Below are 16,328 nucleotides of genomic sequence, written 5' to 3' on the forward strand. Positions count from 1 at the left end.
AAGCTACTATAGATATGAAATAAATGGTGATAATGAAATCAGGACAATGTTATCAAATGTGGAGAATGTTTTGCGGACACTTTTAATAGTACAAGATATTCCAGAGATGACACCGTTACCCTGGAGATAGCGGCCAGTTTGTATAATGTGTGTCATCTCATATTCTTGCTGATTCATTATGAACCAAAGTGGGTACAACTACTATTTAGTTTATATGGTAGATCTAATAATATCACCAAAATTTCGTTTTTGTCTATAATAATACAATTCATGTAGCGTCGTATACGAAACAAATTACTCTATGGCGCTTTACAAGGGTCAGAAGAGGAATCAAACAAATAAAAAAATAATTAATTGAAATTAAATGGCATAAGATCTTATATCTGTAAAATCATCAAAATAAAACACTATGATTAAGATCAATAGCAGAAGTTTTGGTTTGGGGGGATTTTTTTTTTTTTGTCAAGCAATAAGCAAAGTATTAGAAATCAACGAAATAAAACAATAGGAAAATTTAGAAGCTTTTGTATTCTTCTTATGACTGTTAACTTTACGACAATGGTACAATATCAAACACATGTAGAATATTGATGCGATGTCAAAACTATCGTAAAAATTCGATACAATTTACTCTTTGAATTTAAAATAAAATCATACTATTTACCAGAAATTTTAATAAGAAGAAATTTTCTTCCTTATCTGTTGATTTTTCTCTATTAGTTGAATGTTATATAATCCCTATTTTTAGACTTAAAATAAATCTTTCTGAGATGCGTATCTGCCATGTTGTTCAACTTAAGGAGGGTGTGCTGTTGTAACCCACCACTGTTACATTTATCAAGCAAATGACGACACGGAATTATACAATGGTGAAATGCAACAAAGCAAAAAAAAAAAAAAAAAAAAAAAACCAACCAAAAAAAAAAAAAAAAACAACAACAAAAAAAACCCAGACCAAACATCATAAAAAATATTGTGCAATCTGACCTCCAACCCAACGCATCCATAAAATAAACAGTTCTGTATTACATTAAATCAAACGTGGACTGGAGAAAATAAAACACGCAATGACACGCAATAAAACACGCAATGACGTGTTCCTCTGAACAACTGGCCCCGCTATTCTGGAAGACTCCTGTAAATAGTTTATATACAATATTCCTAATGTGATGTAAATTTACTCCCAATATTAATTATCATTTACACCTGTGTTATCTCTCATTCACTATCTAGATCGGCGACCGGCGTGTCTTATCTACATAAATTATAATTCTACGGTAATCTGCCAGAGAACCCCTCTCCACGTTATCGTCACGTGACCCCCTGTGACGCGTTCTCTCCCCTGTCCGATTTCTCGATATCATTCGTCCCCTGCTGGTCTAGTGTTAAACATGTTGACGCTGTTGGTTTTACTTTCTGTGTTCGAGTTCTCGCTGCAGCAGTGTTGTTTTCCTTCTCAGTGGGAAGGAATCGAGTCCGGTACTATAGCCACTGTATCGCCAGGGGCCAAGGCACCGGTATACACCTCGGTAAGACCGCCTATAATGTGTCCAATCCACATTCGTTTAGCTGCCATAGAAACAAAGCATCATTGTAATTCTTATATATTTTGTGAGTTGAATCTGTTCCAATTTACAAATCTGTAACTTTTTTTTAAGACTTCATTATTCATTTTCTACTTTTGTTAGTGTGATCATGTTGTCAGTATCAACGAATCTCGCAGAAATAAGTACCCGCGAAACATCCACAATGAACGAAAACGAGGCTTTAATTAATCTGGCAAAGGAATCTTTATCATGATAACCCTAGCGACGATGTAAGGATGTGAATAGCTAATCTGCAAAGTGGTTTGCTATGAAATTATTCATAAACGCCAATCAATGCAAAATAATTTTCTTTATATGAAAGTAGTTCAAACACGTATGTTTTAAAGCAATGGGGGGAAATGTTCATTTGATCTGATAGATAGGCCTAATCATAGATTTTCCCTGTTCGTGAAATGTTATTTTGATTCGATAGATTATCATAGATTTTCCCTGTTTGTAAAATGAAGATACAGTGAAAGTTTTATACACTGTTTAAAATTTAAATAAAGGTGCTTAGCGCCCTCTGGTGGAGATTGAACGTATTCGGGAAAGGACAATATCAGATTTGGTTTATTTTGAACGTATTTTATCGTGACATAATTTACAAAGGGATCGGACACTTAGACCGTCCTCCTATCTACATGTAACACAGCACGAGCACAGTTTTATGAACCCTGTCACCGGTTGATGCTACCGAATTCTTGGAGACACATTGTCAACGATTGTCAACCGAGGCGTGGATAACATTAAAGATTTTCATCCCGAGATAACGATTGTCAACCGAGGCGTAACAGTATCATGTTATATAACACAAAGCAGAGATACTTCACGACTTTTGACGGTCCACTGTTGTCATTTGATCAATCAGTGTCATGCAATGTTTTGAATATCAATGCAGGTATTCACGTTTATTACAAACGCTCAAAAGACATCGTCTAACGATCTACGGCGAACCGTAAGCGCATAAATTTGACGCATGAGATAATTTTAAATTATCACTGGTTGTCAATTAATGTTAATCTGGAATGCATGCTTCCTATTCTCAGAATTCCTTAGCCAATCAGATTCGAGTACTTTATATGAAAGTACTTGTATACTAATGTTTGAATATTGCCTTGTGTTATTTTGGTTGGTATCTGTTATCTAACTGTCGTTTTTGGATTTCTTTAATTACAGTTTAACTATTTGCTGTCCGTGGACTACTCCAAACACCTGTTGTCTCTTTCCGGAAGTGTAATTACAGGCCCTTCCACTACTCAGATGAGAGTCATCCGAGATTATACCGCGGTATGGTGTTGATACTATAAATAGATATAGTACTCTGAAAATTGTAAGATGTGTGGTCATATGGTAGAAAGGTTTTAAAGATCGTTGATGATTTCTTTTCAATAGTAAACATTTAGCAAACAGACTAGGTTGGTTGGTTGCTTGTAAGTAATTTTACGTCCCGTTGAGAATTTGTCACTCATATTGAGACGTCACCAGCTGTAGGTGAAGTACCTCTTAGTACTCAGGGCCGTAGCAGTGAGCTTTTTTAAACATACCAACGCCTATCGAAATACGGGACCTCTGTTTTTAAGGTCATATCCGAAAGACTTGTGATTCTCATTTCTAGATGCCGAGCGCTTAACGAAGGAGCAATCACTACCTATATTTATGTCTTAGATTTCACGCAACCACGGCACAAACGGGGTTCAAGCTTAGGACCTCCCAGTTCCAAAGCTAACGTTCTACCATTGAGCTGCCGCGACCGGACATATAGAGTCTATAAATACACAGAGATGTAGATCTATAAATACAAAGAGATGTAAATCTATAAATACACAGAGATGTAGATCAATAAATACACACACAGATATGTAGATCTATAAATACAGAGAGATGTAAATTTATAAATACACAGATATGTAGATCTATAGATACAACTGTACACAGCGATGTAAATTTATCAATACACAGACAGAGATGTAGATCTATAAATACACAGACAGAGATGTAGATCTATAAATACACAGACAGAGATGTAGATCTATAAATACACAGACAGAGATGTAGATCTATAAATACACAGACAGAGATGTAGATCTATAGATACACAGACAGAGATGTAGATCTATAAATACACAGAGATATGTAGATCTATAAATACACACACAGAGATGTAGATCTATAAATACACAGACAGAGATGTAGATCTATAAATACACAGACAGAGATGTAGATCTATAAATACAGAGACAGAGATGTAGATCTATAAATACACAGACAGATATGTAGATCTATATATACACAGAGATGTAGATCTATAAATACACAGACAGAGATGTAGATCTATAAATACACAGACAGAGATGTAGATCTATAAATACACAGACAGAGATGTAGATCTATAAATACACACACACAGATGTAGATCTATAAATACACAGACAGAGATGTAGATCTATAAATACACAGACAGAGATGTAGATCTATAAATACACAGACAGAGATGTAGATCTATAGATACAGAGACAGAGATGTAGATCTATAAATACACACAGAGAGATGTAGATCTATAAATACACAGACAGAGATGTAGATCTATAGATACAGAGACAGATATGTAGATCTATAAATACACAGACAGAGATGTAGATCTATAAATACACAGAGATGTAGATCTATAAATACACAGACAGAGATGTAGATCTATAAATACACACACAGAGATGTAGATCTATAAATACACAGACAGAGATGTAGATCTATAAATACACAGACAGAGATGTAGATCTATAAATACACAGACATTGATGTAGATCTAGAAATACACAGACAGAGATGTAGATCTATAAATACACAGACATTGATGTAGATCTATAAATACACAGACAGAGATATGTAGATCTATAAATACACAGACAGAGATGTAGATCTATAAATACAGAGACAGAGATGTAGATCTATAAATACACACACAGAGATGTAGATCTATAAATACACAGACAGAGATGTAGATCTATAAATACACAGACAGAGATGTAGATCTATAAATACACACACAGAGATGCAGATCTATAAATACACAGACAGAGATATGTAGATCTATAAATACACAGACATTGATGTAGATCTATAAATACACAGACAGAGATGTAGATCTATAAATACACAGACAGAGATGTAGATCTATAAATACACAGACAGAGATGTAGATCTATAAATACACAGACAGAGATGTAGATCTATAAATACACACACAGAGATGTAGATCTATAAATACACACACAGAGATGTAGATCTATAAATACACAGACAGAGATGTAGATCTATAAATACACAGACATTGATGTAGATCTATAAATACACAGAGCTGTAGATCTATAAATACACAGACAGAGATATGTAGATCTATAAATACACAGACATTGATGTAGATCTATAAATACACAGACAGAGATGTAGATCTATAAATACACAGACAGAGATGTAGATCTATAAATACACAGACAGAGATGTAGATCTATAAATACACAGAGATGTAGATCTATAAATACACAGAGATGTATGTCTTTAAATACACAGACAGAGATGTAAATCTATAGATACAAAGAGATGTAGATCTATAAATACACAGACAGATTTGTAGATGAGGTACCGTTAGGTGGACACTGATGTAATTTGTATATGTTGGGAACGTAAAACTACAAACAGTGAATTGAACTACCCAGATAAGCGTTGTAGTTTTATGATGATTTCTTTTAAATGTGGTACATGTATTTAGTAAGGAAAATGTTGATAAGACTGGAACAAGAGTTATACGTATCAATGACAAATACAGTGATCCCCCGTTATAACGCCAACATTATAACGGGTGGCAATGTAGCGGGGGATCACTGTACATGTATCATTCTATTTTGCACTGTGGGTTTTTTTTCATCTGTGACAAGCATTATTTTATTCTGCGCTATGGTTTTCTATCCATGACAAACATTATTCTATTCTGCGCTGTGGTTTTTCTATCTATGAGTAATATCATTCTATTTTGCGCAGTGGTTTTTCTATCTATGAGTAACATTATTCTATTCTGCGCTGTGGTTTTTCTATCTATAATATTATTCTATTCTGAGCTGTGGTTTTTCTATCTATGAGTAACATTATTCTATTCTGCGCTGCGGTTTTTCTATCTATAATATTATTCTATTCTGAGCTGTGGTTTTTCTATCTATGAGTAACATTATTCTATTCTGGGCTGTGGTTTTTCTATCTATAATATTATTGTATTCTGCGCTGTGGTTTTTCTATCTATGAGTAATATAATTCTATTCTGCGCTGTGGTTTTTCTATCTATGAGTAACATCATTCTATTCTGCTCTGTGGTTTTTCTATCTATAATATCATTCTATTCTGCGCTGCGGTTTTTCTATCTATAATATTATTCTATTCTGCGCTGTGGTTTTTCTATCTATAATATTATTCTATTCTGCGCTGTGGTTTTTCTATCTATGAGTAACATCATTCTATTCTGCGCTGTGGTTTTTCTATCAATAATATCATTCTATTCTGCTCTGCGGTTTTTCTATCTATAATATTATTCTATTCTGCGCTGTGGTTTTTCTATCTATGAGTAATATTATTCTATTTTGCGCTGTGGTTTTTCTATCTATAATATTATTCTATTCTGCGCTGTGGTTTTTCTATCTATGAGTAACATCATTCTATTCTGCGCTGTGGTTTTTCTATCTATAATATTATTCTATTCTGCGCTGCGGTTTTTCTATCTATAATATTATTCTATTCTGCGCTGTGGTTTTTCTATCTATGAGTAATATTATTCTATTCTGCTTTGCGGTTTTTCTATCAATAATATTATTCTATTCTGCGCTGTGGTTTTTCTATCTATGAGTAATATTATTCTATTTTGCGCTGTGGTTTTTCTATCTATAATATTATTCTATTCTGCGCTGTGGTTTTTCTATCTATGAGTAACATCATTCTATTCTGCGCTGTGGTTTTTCTATCTATAATATTATTCTATTCTGCGCTACGGTTTTTCTATCTATAATATTATTCTATTCTGCGCTGTGGTTTTTCTATCTATGAGTAATATTATTCTATTTTGCGCTGTGGTTTTTCTATCTATAATATTATTCTATTCTGCGCTGTGGTTTTTCTATCTATGAGTAATATTATCCTATTCTGCGCTGTGGTTTTTCTATCTATAAGTAACATTATTCTATTCTGCGCTGTGATTTTTCTATCCATGACTAATATTATTCTGTTTTTCGCTGTGGTTTTCAGAAACTGCAATATTCCATCGACACTGCTACCAATGTCTGCACTAAATCCGTACTGGCGGAAAAGGAGATCCCGTGTCTCGGTGAGTCCTCATTAACACCAATTTGTTTAATTAATGAAATGATAGAAGGATTGGTTTCTGTTATATTAAAGATAGGATCATTATTTTCTTTCAAGGCAGGCCTAAAATTTACAAGACAGATAACAAAACAAATGTGAGAAATTAGGCCTACAGTAAGAAATCGCCATTTCTTGTCTTAAGTTGAATATACTACCAGAGATACACGTTAATATACCTTCCTGATATGTTTAATGATGTCTGCTTATTGATATATTTTGTGTGATATGGCGCCACAACGCTCTATCTGTCTTTGTCTGTTTGTCTCTCTCACTATAACCCATGCCAATTACAATTGTCGAATTTCAAAGACAAAAATGACGGATTTTAATCGCAAAGGAATACTTTCAATGATGAAAATAATCAGAAAAGTTTTTTTTTAGGAAGCAATGGAGACAACTCTACGGTAATGGCTCAGACTCACCTGGGGGCTAGCGGTCAACAGCTCGCCATCACCGTATATAACGGCGTGCTTAACGGCATGCCTTCCACGCTGTCAGTGTCCGAGGGGTGTATCCCAGTGGGAGTGGCTTATCACGGCATGAGCGCGGACGGAAGTAAGTAATCACTGAAACCAAATTACACGTGTTCGTGTTATGACAGTGCATTGTGTAAGTACTGTGTCCAAACTGCTCAAATCGTAAATATTTGTTGCACGTATGAGTGGTATAAAATTGCATTATAAGCACTGTCACCAATTCATACGTTACATGTGTACATGTTATAAAACTGTGTCTGTAAATATCCTCCATGACCCCCCAAAAAAAAAAAAAAAAAAAAAAAGAATTTAAATTTTAAATCAATGGATATTTGTTTGTGTGGGTTTTTATGATTGGACTACTTCATTGATAATTTTCTCATCGCAAATACTTTTATCTTGACTTCCTGTGTCCATTCTTTGTAGGTCGTGTTGTGGGTTCTATTGGGTTTCACGGTATCACGGGAGGTATTTCGGACGCCTCGGTCTTCACCGTACCAGCTAATTGTATTTCATCACCATTAGTGGTTAGTTTTGTATGATGTCACTTCCTCTTCTGTAAATTTTATGGTAACAGCGATTTTCTGAGAGATCAGCCGGTGTTATCGCTATAAACAACAATACACATTGTCGCAAGCCACGCCCATTGTCGCAAGCCACGCCAATTGTCTCTTTAGTTTAACACAGGACTCAGTAAGCATGGTTGGCGACTACGATGATATTGCGAGAACTTATAACAAAATACATGTATGTAGCGATAACTTAGATGAGAGGCGAGAGTTCAAATACCAAAAAATATAACGGGAAGTTAAATAACTGATAGTATCGCGAGACCTTGGACACAGATAGTATCGCGAGACCTTGGACACAGATACTTGGAAGAACCAACGAAAATATCGTACGGTTTCTCCACGGATCACTGGATGTGGGCAGAGCTCATCTATGATCATTGTTATCTCCTGGAATTTACCTTACCAAGACATCAGGGTGTAGTGTATAGTGCACGCACAATCTGTTAAGGTGAACCACACACGCATAATCTGTGTTAAGGTGAACCACACACGCACAATCTGTGTTAAGGTGAACCGTACACGCACAATCTGTGTTAAGGTGAACCACACACGCACAATCTGTGTTAAGATGAACCGTACACGCACAATCTGTGTTAAGGTGAACCACACACGCACAATCTGTGTTAAGATGAACCGTACACGCATAATCTGTGTTAAGGTGAACCACACACGCATAATCTGTGTTAAGGTGAACCGTACACGCATAATCTGTGTTAAGGTGAACCACACACGCACAATATGTGTTAAGGCAAACCGTACACGCACAATCTGTGTTAAGGTGAACCACACACGCACAATCTGTGTTAAGATGAACCGTACACGCACAATCTGTGTTAAGGTGAACCACACACGCACAATCTGTGTTAAGATGAACCGTACACGCATAATCTGTGTTAAGGTGAACCACACACGCACAATCTGTGTTAAGGCAAACCGTACACGCACAATCTGTGTTAAGGCAAACCGTACACGCACAATCTGTGTTAAGGTGAACCGTACACGCACAATCTGTGTTAAGGTGAACCGTACACGCACAATCTGTGTTAAGGTGAACTGTACACGCATAATCTGTGATAATGACTTAATATTGAGTATGGATACCCATTGCTAGATATGTGAGCCGTTTCTGTTCTCAGAGGGTAACAGTATGTTTTCTGCTTCTAGACTAATCAGATTCAACTAAATTACATGATATAATGGATCTCTGTTTTTCGTTTACATGAGATGCTTTATATTGACTTAGATTAATAGATCTCTCTGTTTTCTTTTTCAGAACTCGGTGGTGGGGTGATGTTCTATGCTGTATTCATCTTCAATTTGACAAAATCTTGTATGTATATGTTGAATAAATTACTTATGTTATATCATCGATTGTTTAATTATTGTTTTCCCTGGACTCAAATCAAAAATCGTAATATCAATATTCCTGTCGCCTCTCGTAAAAAAGCCTTAATTGATTAAGAAAATATGAATCAGTAATTCATTAGAGAAATTCATTGTAATTAGATAATATGGAGTTAGAATAATACCCTTGATTGTTTTGCTAATGAAAGTAATCATTTACCATATTTTTTTTATAGAAATCATTAGATATTTCTTATTTTCATCAATTGCAGATAACTCTTCCAAAAAAGAATTATGCACAAATATCTCTTTGTAATCATTTACCAGTCATATGAATTTGATTGACTTCACTTTCATCATTATTTAACGATAAACTTTTGCCTTGATTTACATTATTCAAAATTATTTTACTAAGTCCGACTTTAATATTTTGATTTGATTGACTGAAGTCAGAACATCATTTTCAATTAAAACTAGAAATATGCCACCAAAAAAAAAAAAAAAAAAATAATAATAATGAAATAAAAATGAAATTAAAAAATTGTCATCGTCATAGGCGTAGCTTGGCTTCGAATATTACCGAGGCAGGGGGTCTGGGGGGCTGTACCCCCCAGAAGCTATCGACATTTTAACAACGTAAAAGGTGTTGTTTTTTTTTTTTTTTTACCGAGGCAGCTGCCTCGGTTGCCTCAATGGAAGCTACGCCACTGATGGGTATCATTAACGGGAGGAAAATCGTACTTCACTGTTAAACACTGACGAATGTAACCAAGATGAACTCTTCCTATTTTTTATTATCTGCACTTGGAATGAACTGGTACGGTAGATATTTTCTCAATATGAAATCGCGAAAACCAAAGGTTTGTGTTGAATTCTATGGAAAATGGGCACTGTTTACTCTATGAGAAATGGACACTGTTTACTTTATGAGAAATGGGAACTGTTTCTTTTCTATGAGAAATGGGCACTGTCTACTCTATGAGATCGAGTTTTACAATGAAAACAGTGAGGTTTTAGTCATCTACCGCAGTAGACGAAGGGTGCTACCAGTTTACACTCCCTTGGCTCGTCCGTTTGTCCAATCCATCTGTCCCTTTGCCACAAATTAGTTTTCTAGACTTTTTTTTTTAGTTCACCTGAGCTAAAAGGTAAATTGAGCCTCATAATGTGTCCGTAAATATTTCACACATTTATTTTCCGTATTTATTTCAAACATTTAATGAGTATCTTCTTCAGAACCACTGTGACCCAAACTTGGTACAAAGTTTGCCAGCGTTTCGATGCTGCTCTCAATTTGGCTGCATGCAGGAGATCAAAATTTCGTTCACCCTTGATACTTATAATATCTACTAGCAATTTAGAATTGCAAGGAAATCGATTTTACAATGGGCCAAAAATATATTGATAGTTACTTTCAAATGATAAACGGAGACTATCCTGAAATGTACACACTTGGAAGTCCACAGTGTGACTTATCTTTAACATACACAAGTCGCTAGCTGGCTGTGAAAAGGTCCGATATCACATTGAGACGCTAATATACACAAAAGTGCTTATGTGCTTGACCCAAGAGATGAGTGTAGATGTGTGTAGAGAGACATTCTGCACCGTGTGGCCGTATTAAAACTTGTAAAAACAAAGTACTCATCACAGGAAACTTACGACAAGTGTTCTCATCCCAGAAATATATTATAATGCTATTGAAGTGTTTTAGACATAACCACTATATTCTTATCAGGAAGTTAAACATGTTCAATCATTAACGCTCGACAATATTGCAATAAGTCTCCCGAGATTACTCTGGTGACTTAAAAAGTCTATGATTTTAGCCTTTTTTTTGGATGAATCGGTTTTCAAGGTTGCGCTTCAGCATACTGTTAAGGTGGTACTCTACATCGTCATAATGGCTGACTTCCTTCAGAAAAATGGATGAAAAAATCGATATCAGTAATATTTGACTCTTCCTTTTCTATTTAAATACCTAGCCGAGTAGCTCAGTAGGTTAGAATACCGACTGTGGAACTGTAGGTCGCATGTCCGAGTCCAGCAGGGGTTTTAATTTTTTTTCAGATTACCTTCTACTAAAATTGTACTTTTTGACAAAATGAAGTAAATTTGAAAATTTTCAACTTCAAAATATTGTTGTACATATCCTCCACTTTTCATCTACATCAAATTTCTCTGGTGTAGCATACCTTTTAAAAAAAAAACCCTTGGAATACCATCTACCCTTTTAAAGCATCGGGATTCTGAACAGCACAAGAGTGTTAAATCTGTTTACCACCAACCAAGATGACATCTGAAGTGCCATCTTCATCTCTTCATATAAACTCAATTAGCAAAACCAGACAAAACAGCATAAAGTTGCTCGATAAAAAGGTAGATGTGGTCATTCTCTGTGGGAAACAAATTAATATTCTTCTCTGATGACACAGAGATGATGCCACACAAGTGATTCCTCGGATACATTTATTGATTAAATGTTGTTTAACGTCCCTCTCGAGTATATTTCACTTATATGGAGACGTCACCACTGCCGGTGAAGGGCTGCAAAATTTAGGCCCATGCTTGGCGCTTCTGACCATTGAGCAGGGAGGGATTTTTATCGTGCCACACCTGCTGTGACACGGGACCTCGGTTTCTGCGGTCTCATCCGAAGGACCACCCCATTTAGTCGCCTCTTACGACAAGCAAGGGGTACTGAGGACCTATTCTAACCCTGATCCCCATAGGATTTTTGACCTCTAAGCTGTTAAAATAATGAATTCTGTGAACCAATTGTGAGGTTTTACGCTTTATAGAAATGCTAATAATAGTATGTAAGTATTGATTCCGTGACCTAATCTAGCTGCAGCACTCTGAAAACATAATGGGACAGATCAGAGAGCTACAGATCCACCCCTTGTAATAAACTTCGATTGACGGCGCACAAATATTGAATTTATGAGACGGCGATACAAGAATATGGTGATAGGAAGGGAGAAAACGCAACGGACCAGACCGGAATTAGAACCCGGACCCGCGACTTCTCTTTTCAGGTGCTCTACCAACTGAGCTGTCTGGACAACGGCGATCTAACCCAGCTGACCGCTACATACTACTTTTACGGATATTTTTGTCAGTCCCACGTGTTCACAATCAGAGTACATTCTGCTGATTGGGTGATATCGTAAAGATTCAACCAATCAACGAGAATAATACAATGAGGAAATCCTGACTACTATGCAAAATTCAAAGTCAAAACCAGATATTCCGGAAAATAAGATTCGCAAATAGTAAAATTTATTGAACAACCTAGGCCTAGTACTAAGTCGTCTACAGAAACTTCATTGTGCATGCCTAGATTGCTTCTGGACCTTTAGTGCGCATGTCTGGTTTCTAAAGTTCGTAGGGTAGACCAGACACCCCTTCCGGTTTCGACTGAAGACAGTGAAATCGTACTTTGGTTCAACGTTAGTCACTATAGTTGGTGACTGAACCAAGTCCTAGAAATTTTCAGATTTTACCAGTCCAGAAAGGGGAATTCTGCTTTAAGCGGTGAAAAATCAAAATATCCAAGTATCAAGCAGATGTGTGAAATTCTGTGGTGTCGTTTACTTTGAGGTCACTGGAATATATCCAATCGATTGATTGTACCTTGTCTCGATGTCGTCTCCATACGAGTGAAATATTCTCATGAGGGACGTTAAACAATATTCAATCAGTCATATGGAGACGTCACCAAGACCGGTGAAGGGCTTCAAATTTAAGCCTTTGCTCGGCGCTTACGGCCGTTGAGCAGTGAGGGTTATTTAGCGTGCCACACCTACTGTGACACAGGACATCTGTTTTTAAGGTCATCTCCGAGGACCCGTGACATTCACACCTGATGCCGAGTGTTTGACGATGGAACTGTCACTACCTGTTTTAACGACTTAGCTTTGTAGCGTCCGGGATTCGAACTCCGGCATACCGTCTGTGGGGCGACCGCTCCACCCTCTAGACCACCACGACGGTCTATATCGAATCGATATATGAATGAAAATGGTTGTTGTTAATACATAAAACATTGCCGACATATCTAATTGTAAAGATAAAGGCCACAGAAAAATGCCTCATACCAAATTTGAAAACGTTGGTTCGTTGTATATTGTTTAACGTCCAGTTCGAGAATATTTCGCTCATATGAAGACGTCATCATTGCCGGTGAAGAGCTGCAAAATTTAAGCCTATGTTCGGCGTTTAGTCTTTAAGCAGGGAGGAATCTTTATCGTGTCACACCTGCTGTGATATGGGGCCTCGGTTTTGCGGTCTTATCTGAAGAACCGCCCTATTTAGTTGCCTCTCTAAGTCTTACAACAAGCAACGGGTACTGAGGACCTATTCTATTCAAGACCCTGAAAAGAATTAGAAAGGTAGTTATCAAGAAGTTAAAGATGTGCAATAGTTAAAGGATGACTATGACTGTAAACCGCCTGACGGACATATTTACACAGGAGTGATGTCTGACGGACATATTTACACAGGAGTGACGCCTGGTGAACATATTTATACAGGAGTGACGCCTGACGGACATATTTATACAGGTGTGATGTCTGACGGACATATTTACACAGGAGTGATGTCTGGCGGACATATTTATACAGGTGTGATGTCTGACGGACATATTTATACAGGAGTGATGTCTGACGGACATATTCACACAGGAGTGATGCCTGACGGACATATTTATACAGGAGTGATGTCTGACGGACATATTTACACAGGAGTGATGTCTGACGGACATATTTACACAGGAGTGATGTCTGACGGACATATTTATACAGGTGTGATGCCTGGCGGACATATTTACACAGGAGTGATGCCTGACGGACATATTTATACAGGAGTGATGCCTGACGGACATATTTATACAGGAGTGATGTCTGACGGACATATTTATACAGGAGTGACTCCTGACGGACATATTTATACAGGAGTGATGTCTGACGGACATATTTATACAGGAGTGATGCCTGACGGACATATTTATACAGGAGTGATGTGTGGCGGACATATTTATACAGGAGTGATGTCTGACGGACATATTTATACAGGAGTGATGCCTGACGGACATATTTATACAGGAGTGATGTCTGGCGGACATACTTATACAGGAGTGATGTGTGGCAGACATATTTACACAGAAGTGATGTGTGGCGGACATATTTATACAGGAGTGACGCCTGACGGACATATTTATACAGGAGTGATGTGTGGCGGACATATTTATAGAGGAGTGATGTCTGGCGGACATATTTATACAGGAGTGATGTCTGACGGACATATTTACACAGGAGTGATGTCTGACGGACATATTTACACAGGAGTGACGCCTGGTAGACATATTTATACAGGAGTGATGTCTGACGGACATATTTATACAGGAGTGATGCCTGGCACACATATTTATACAGGAGTGATGTCTGGAAGACATATTTATACAGGAGTGATGTCTGACGGAGATATTTATACAGGAGTGATGCCTGATGGACATATTTATACAGGAGTGATGCCTGATGGACATATTTATACAGGAGTGATGTCTGACGGACATATTTATACAGGAGTGATGTCTTGCGGACATATTTACACAGGAGTGACTCCTGACGGACATATTTACACAGGAGTGATGTGTGGCGGACATATTTATACAGACATGATGCCTGGTGGACATATTTATACAGGTGTGATGTCTGACGGACATATTTATACAGGAGTGATGTCTGGCGGACATATTTACACAGGTGTGATGTCTGACGGACATATTTATACAGGAGTGACGCCTGACGGACATATTTATACAGGAGTGATGTCTGGCGGACATATTTACACAGGTGTGATGTCTGACGGACATATTTATACAGGAGTGACGCCTGACTGACATATTTATACAGGAGTGATGTCTGGCGGACATATTTATACAGGAGTGATGTCTGGCGGACATATTTATACAGGAGTGATGTCTGACGGACATATTTATACAGGAGTGACGCCTGACGGACATATTTATACAAGAGTGACGCCTGGCGGACATATTTATACAGGAGTGATGTCTGACGGACATATTTGGATGTACATGACGCCAAGTGAACACATTAAGACGAACATGACATACAGTGGACACTAAATTTTGCAGCCATTCACTGGCAATGGTAATGTCTCGATATGAGTGAAAAATTCTCAGAGTGGAACGTTAAACAATACACAACCAATCTTGTGGACATATATTTACAGATGCGACATCTACTGGACGGGTGTGATGCTTAGCGGGCATATCTGGCCGGGCATGATGCTCATCTGACATATCAGCTATACGGCCACAAAAGCTGCTTCTCCTTCGCAGAGGGGGAGGGGATAAAAGGTGCCACTATTTTCTAAATCGTTTACAGACACAATAACTATGATACAATTCTAAACCATCTACACACGTTTCTCTACAAATACGAAACATGACACTGGAAGCGACATTAACTCTCAGCAGATAGCTGTAACGCACTCCATATCAGAAGTAACAGACATTAACTCTTAGCAAATAGCTGTAACGCACTCCATATCAGAAGTAACAGACATTAACTCTTAGCAAATAGCTGTAACACACTCCATATCAGAAGTAACATAGACATTAACTCTCAGCAAATAGTTGTAACGCACTCCATATCAGAAGTAACATAGACATTAATTCTTAGCAAATAGCTGTAACGCACTCCATATCAGAAGTAACATAGACATTAACTCTTAGCAAATAGCTGTAACGCACTCCATATCAGAAGTAACATAGACATTAACTCTCAGCAAATAGTTGTAACGCACTCCATATCAGAAGTAACATAGACATTAACTCTCAGCAAATAGCTGTAACGCACTCCATATCAGAAGTAACATAGACATTAACTCTTAGCAAATAGCTGTAACGCACTCCATATCAGAAG

At 37.2% G+C, this 16,328-nt stretch overlaps 2 protein-coding genes across 2 annotated transcripts; both read left to right on the forward strand.

Annotated features, from left to right (window-relative positions):
• Window positions 1–916: 916 nt before the first annotated feature.
• LOC125666157 (ependymin-related protein 1-like) lies at window positions 917–9,401 on the forward strand. The gene is made up of 6 exons (XM_048899294.2): window positions 917–1,529; window positions 2,763–2,873; window positions 6,870–6,948; window positions 7,368–7,541; window positions 7,889–7,989; window positions 9,308–9,401. The coding sequence occupies exons 1-6, from the start codon at window positions 1,392–1,394 to the stop codon at window positions 9,323–9,325; spliced, it is 621 nt and encodes a 206-aa protein (XP_048755251.1). The 5' UTR covers window positions 917–1,391; the 3' UTR covers window positions 9,326–9,401.
• Window positions 9,402–13,858: 4,457 nt separating this feature from the next.
• Window positions 13,859–15,280, forward strand: LOC125665434 (uncharacterized). Its single transcript, XM_048898073.2, has one exon. The coding sequence runs from the start codon at window positions 13,859–13,861 to the stop codon at window positions 15,278–15,280; it is 1,422 nt and encodes a 473-aa protein (XP_048754030.2).
• The last annotated feature ends 1,048 nt before the right edge of the window (window positions 15,281–16,328 follow it).

The sequence above is a fragment of the Ostrea edulis genome, chromosome 10 (genome assembly GCF_947568905.1).
Source record: "Ostrea edulis chromosome 10, xbOstEdul1.1, whole genome shotgun sequence".
Lineage (NCBI taxonomy): Eukaryota > Metazoa > Mollusca > Bivalvia > Ostreida > Ostreidae > Ostrea > Ostrea edulis.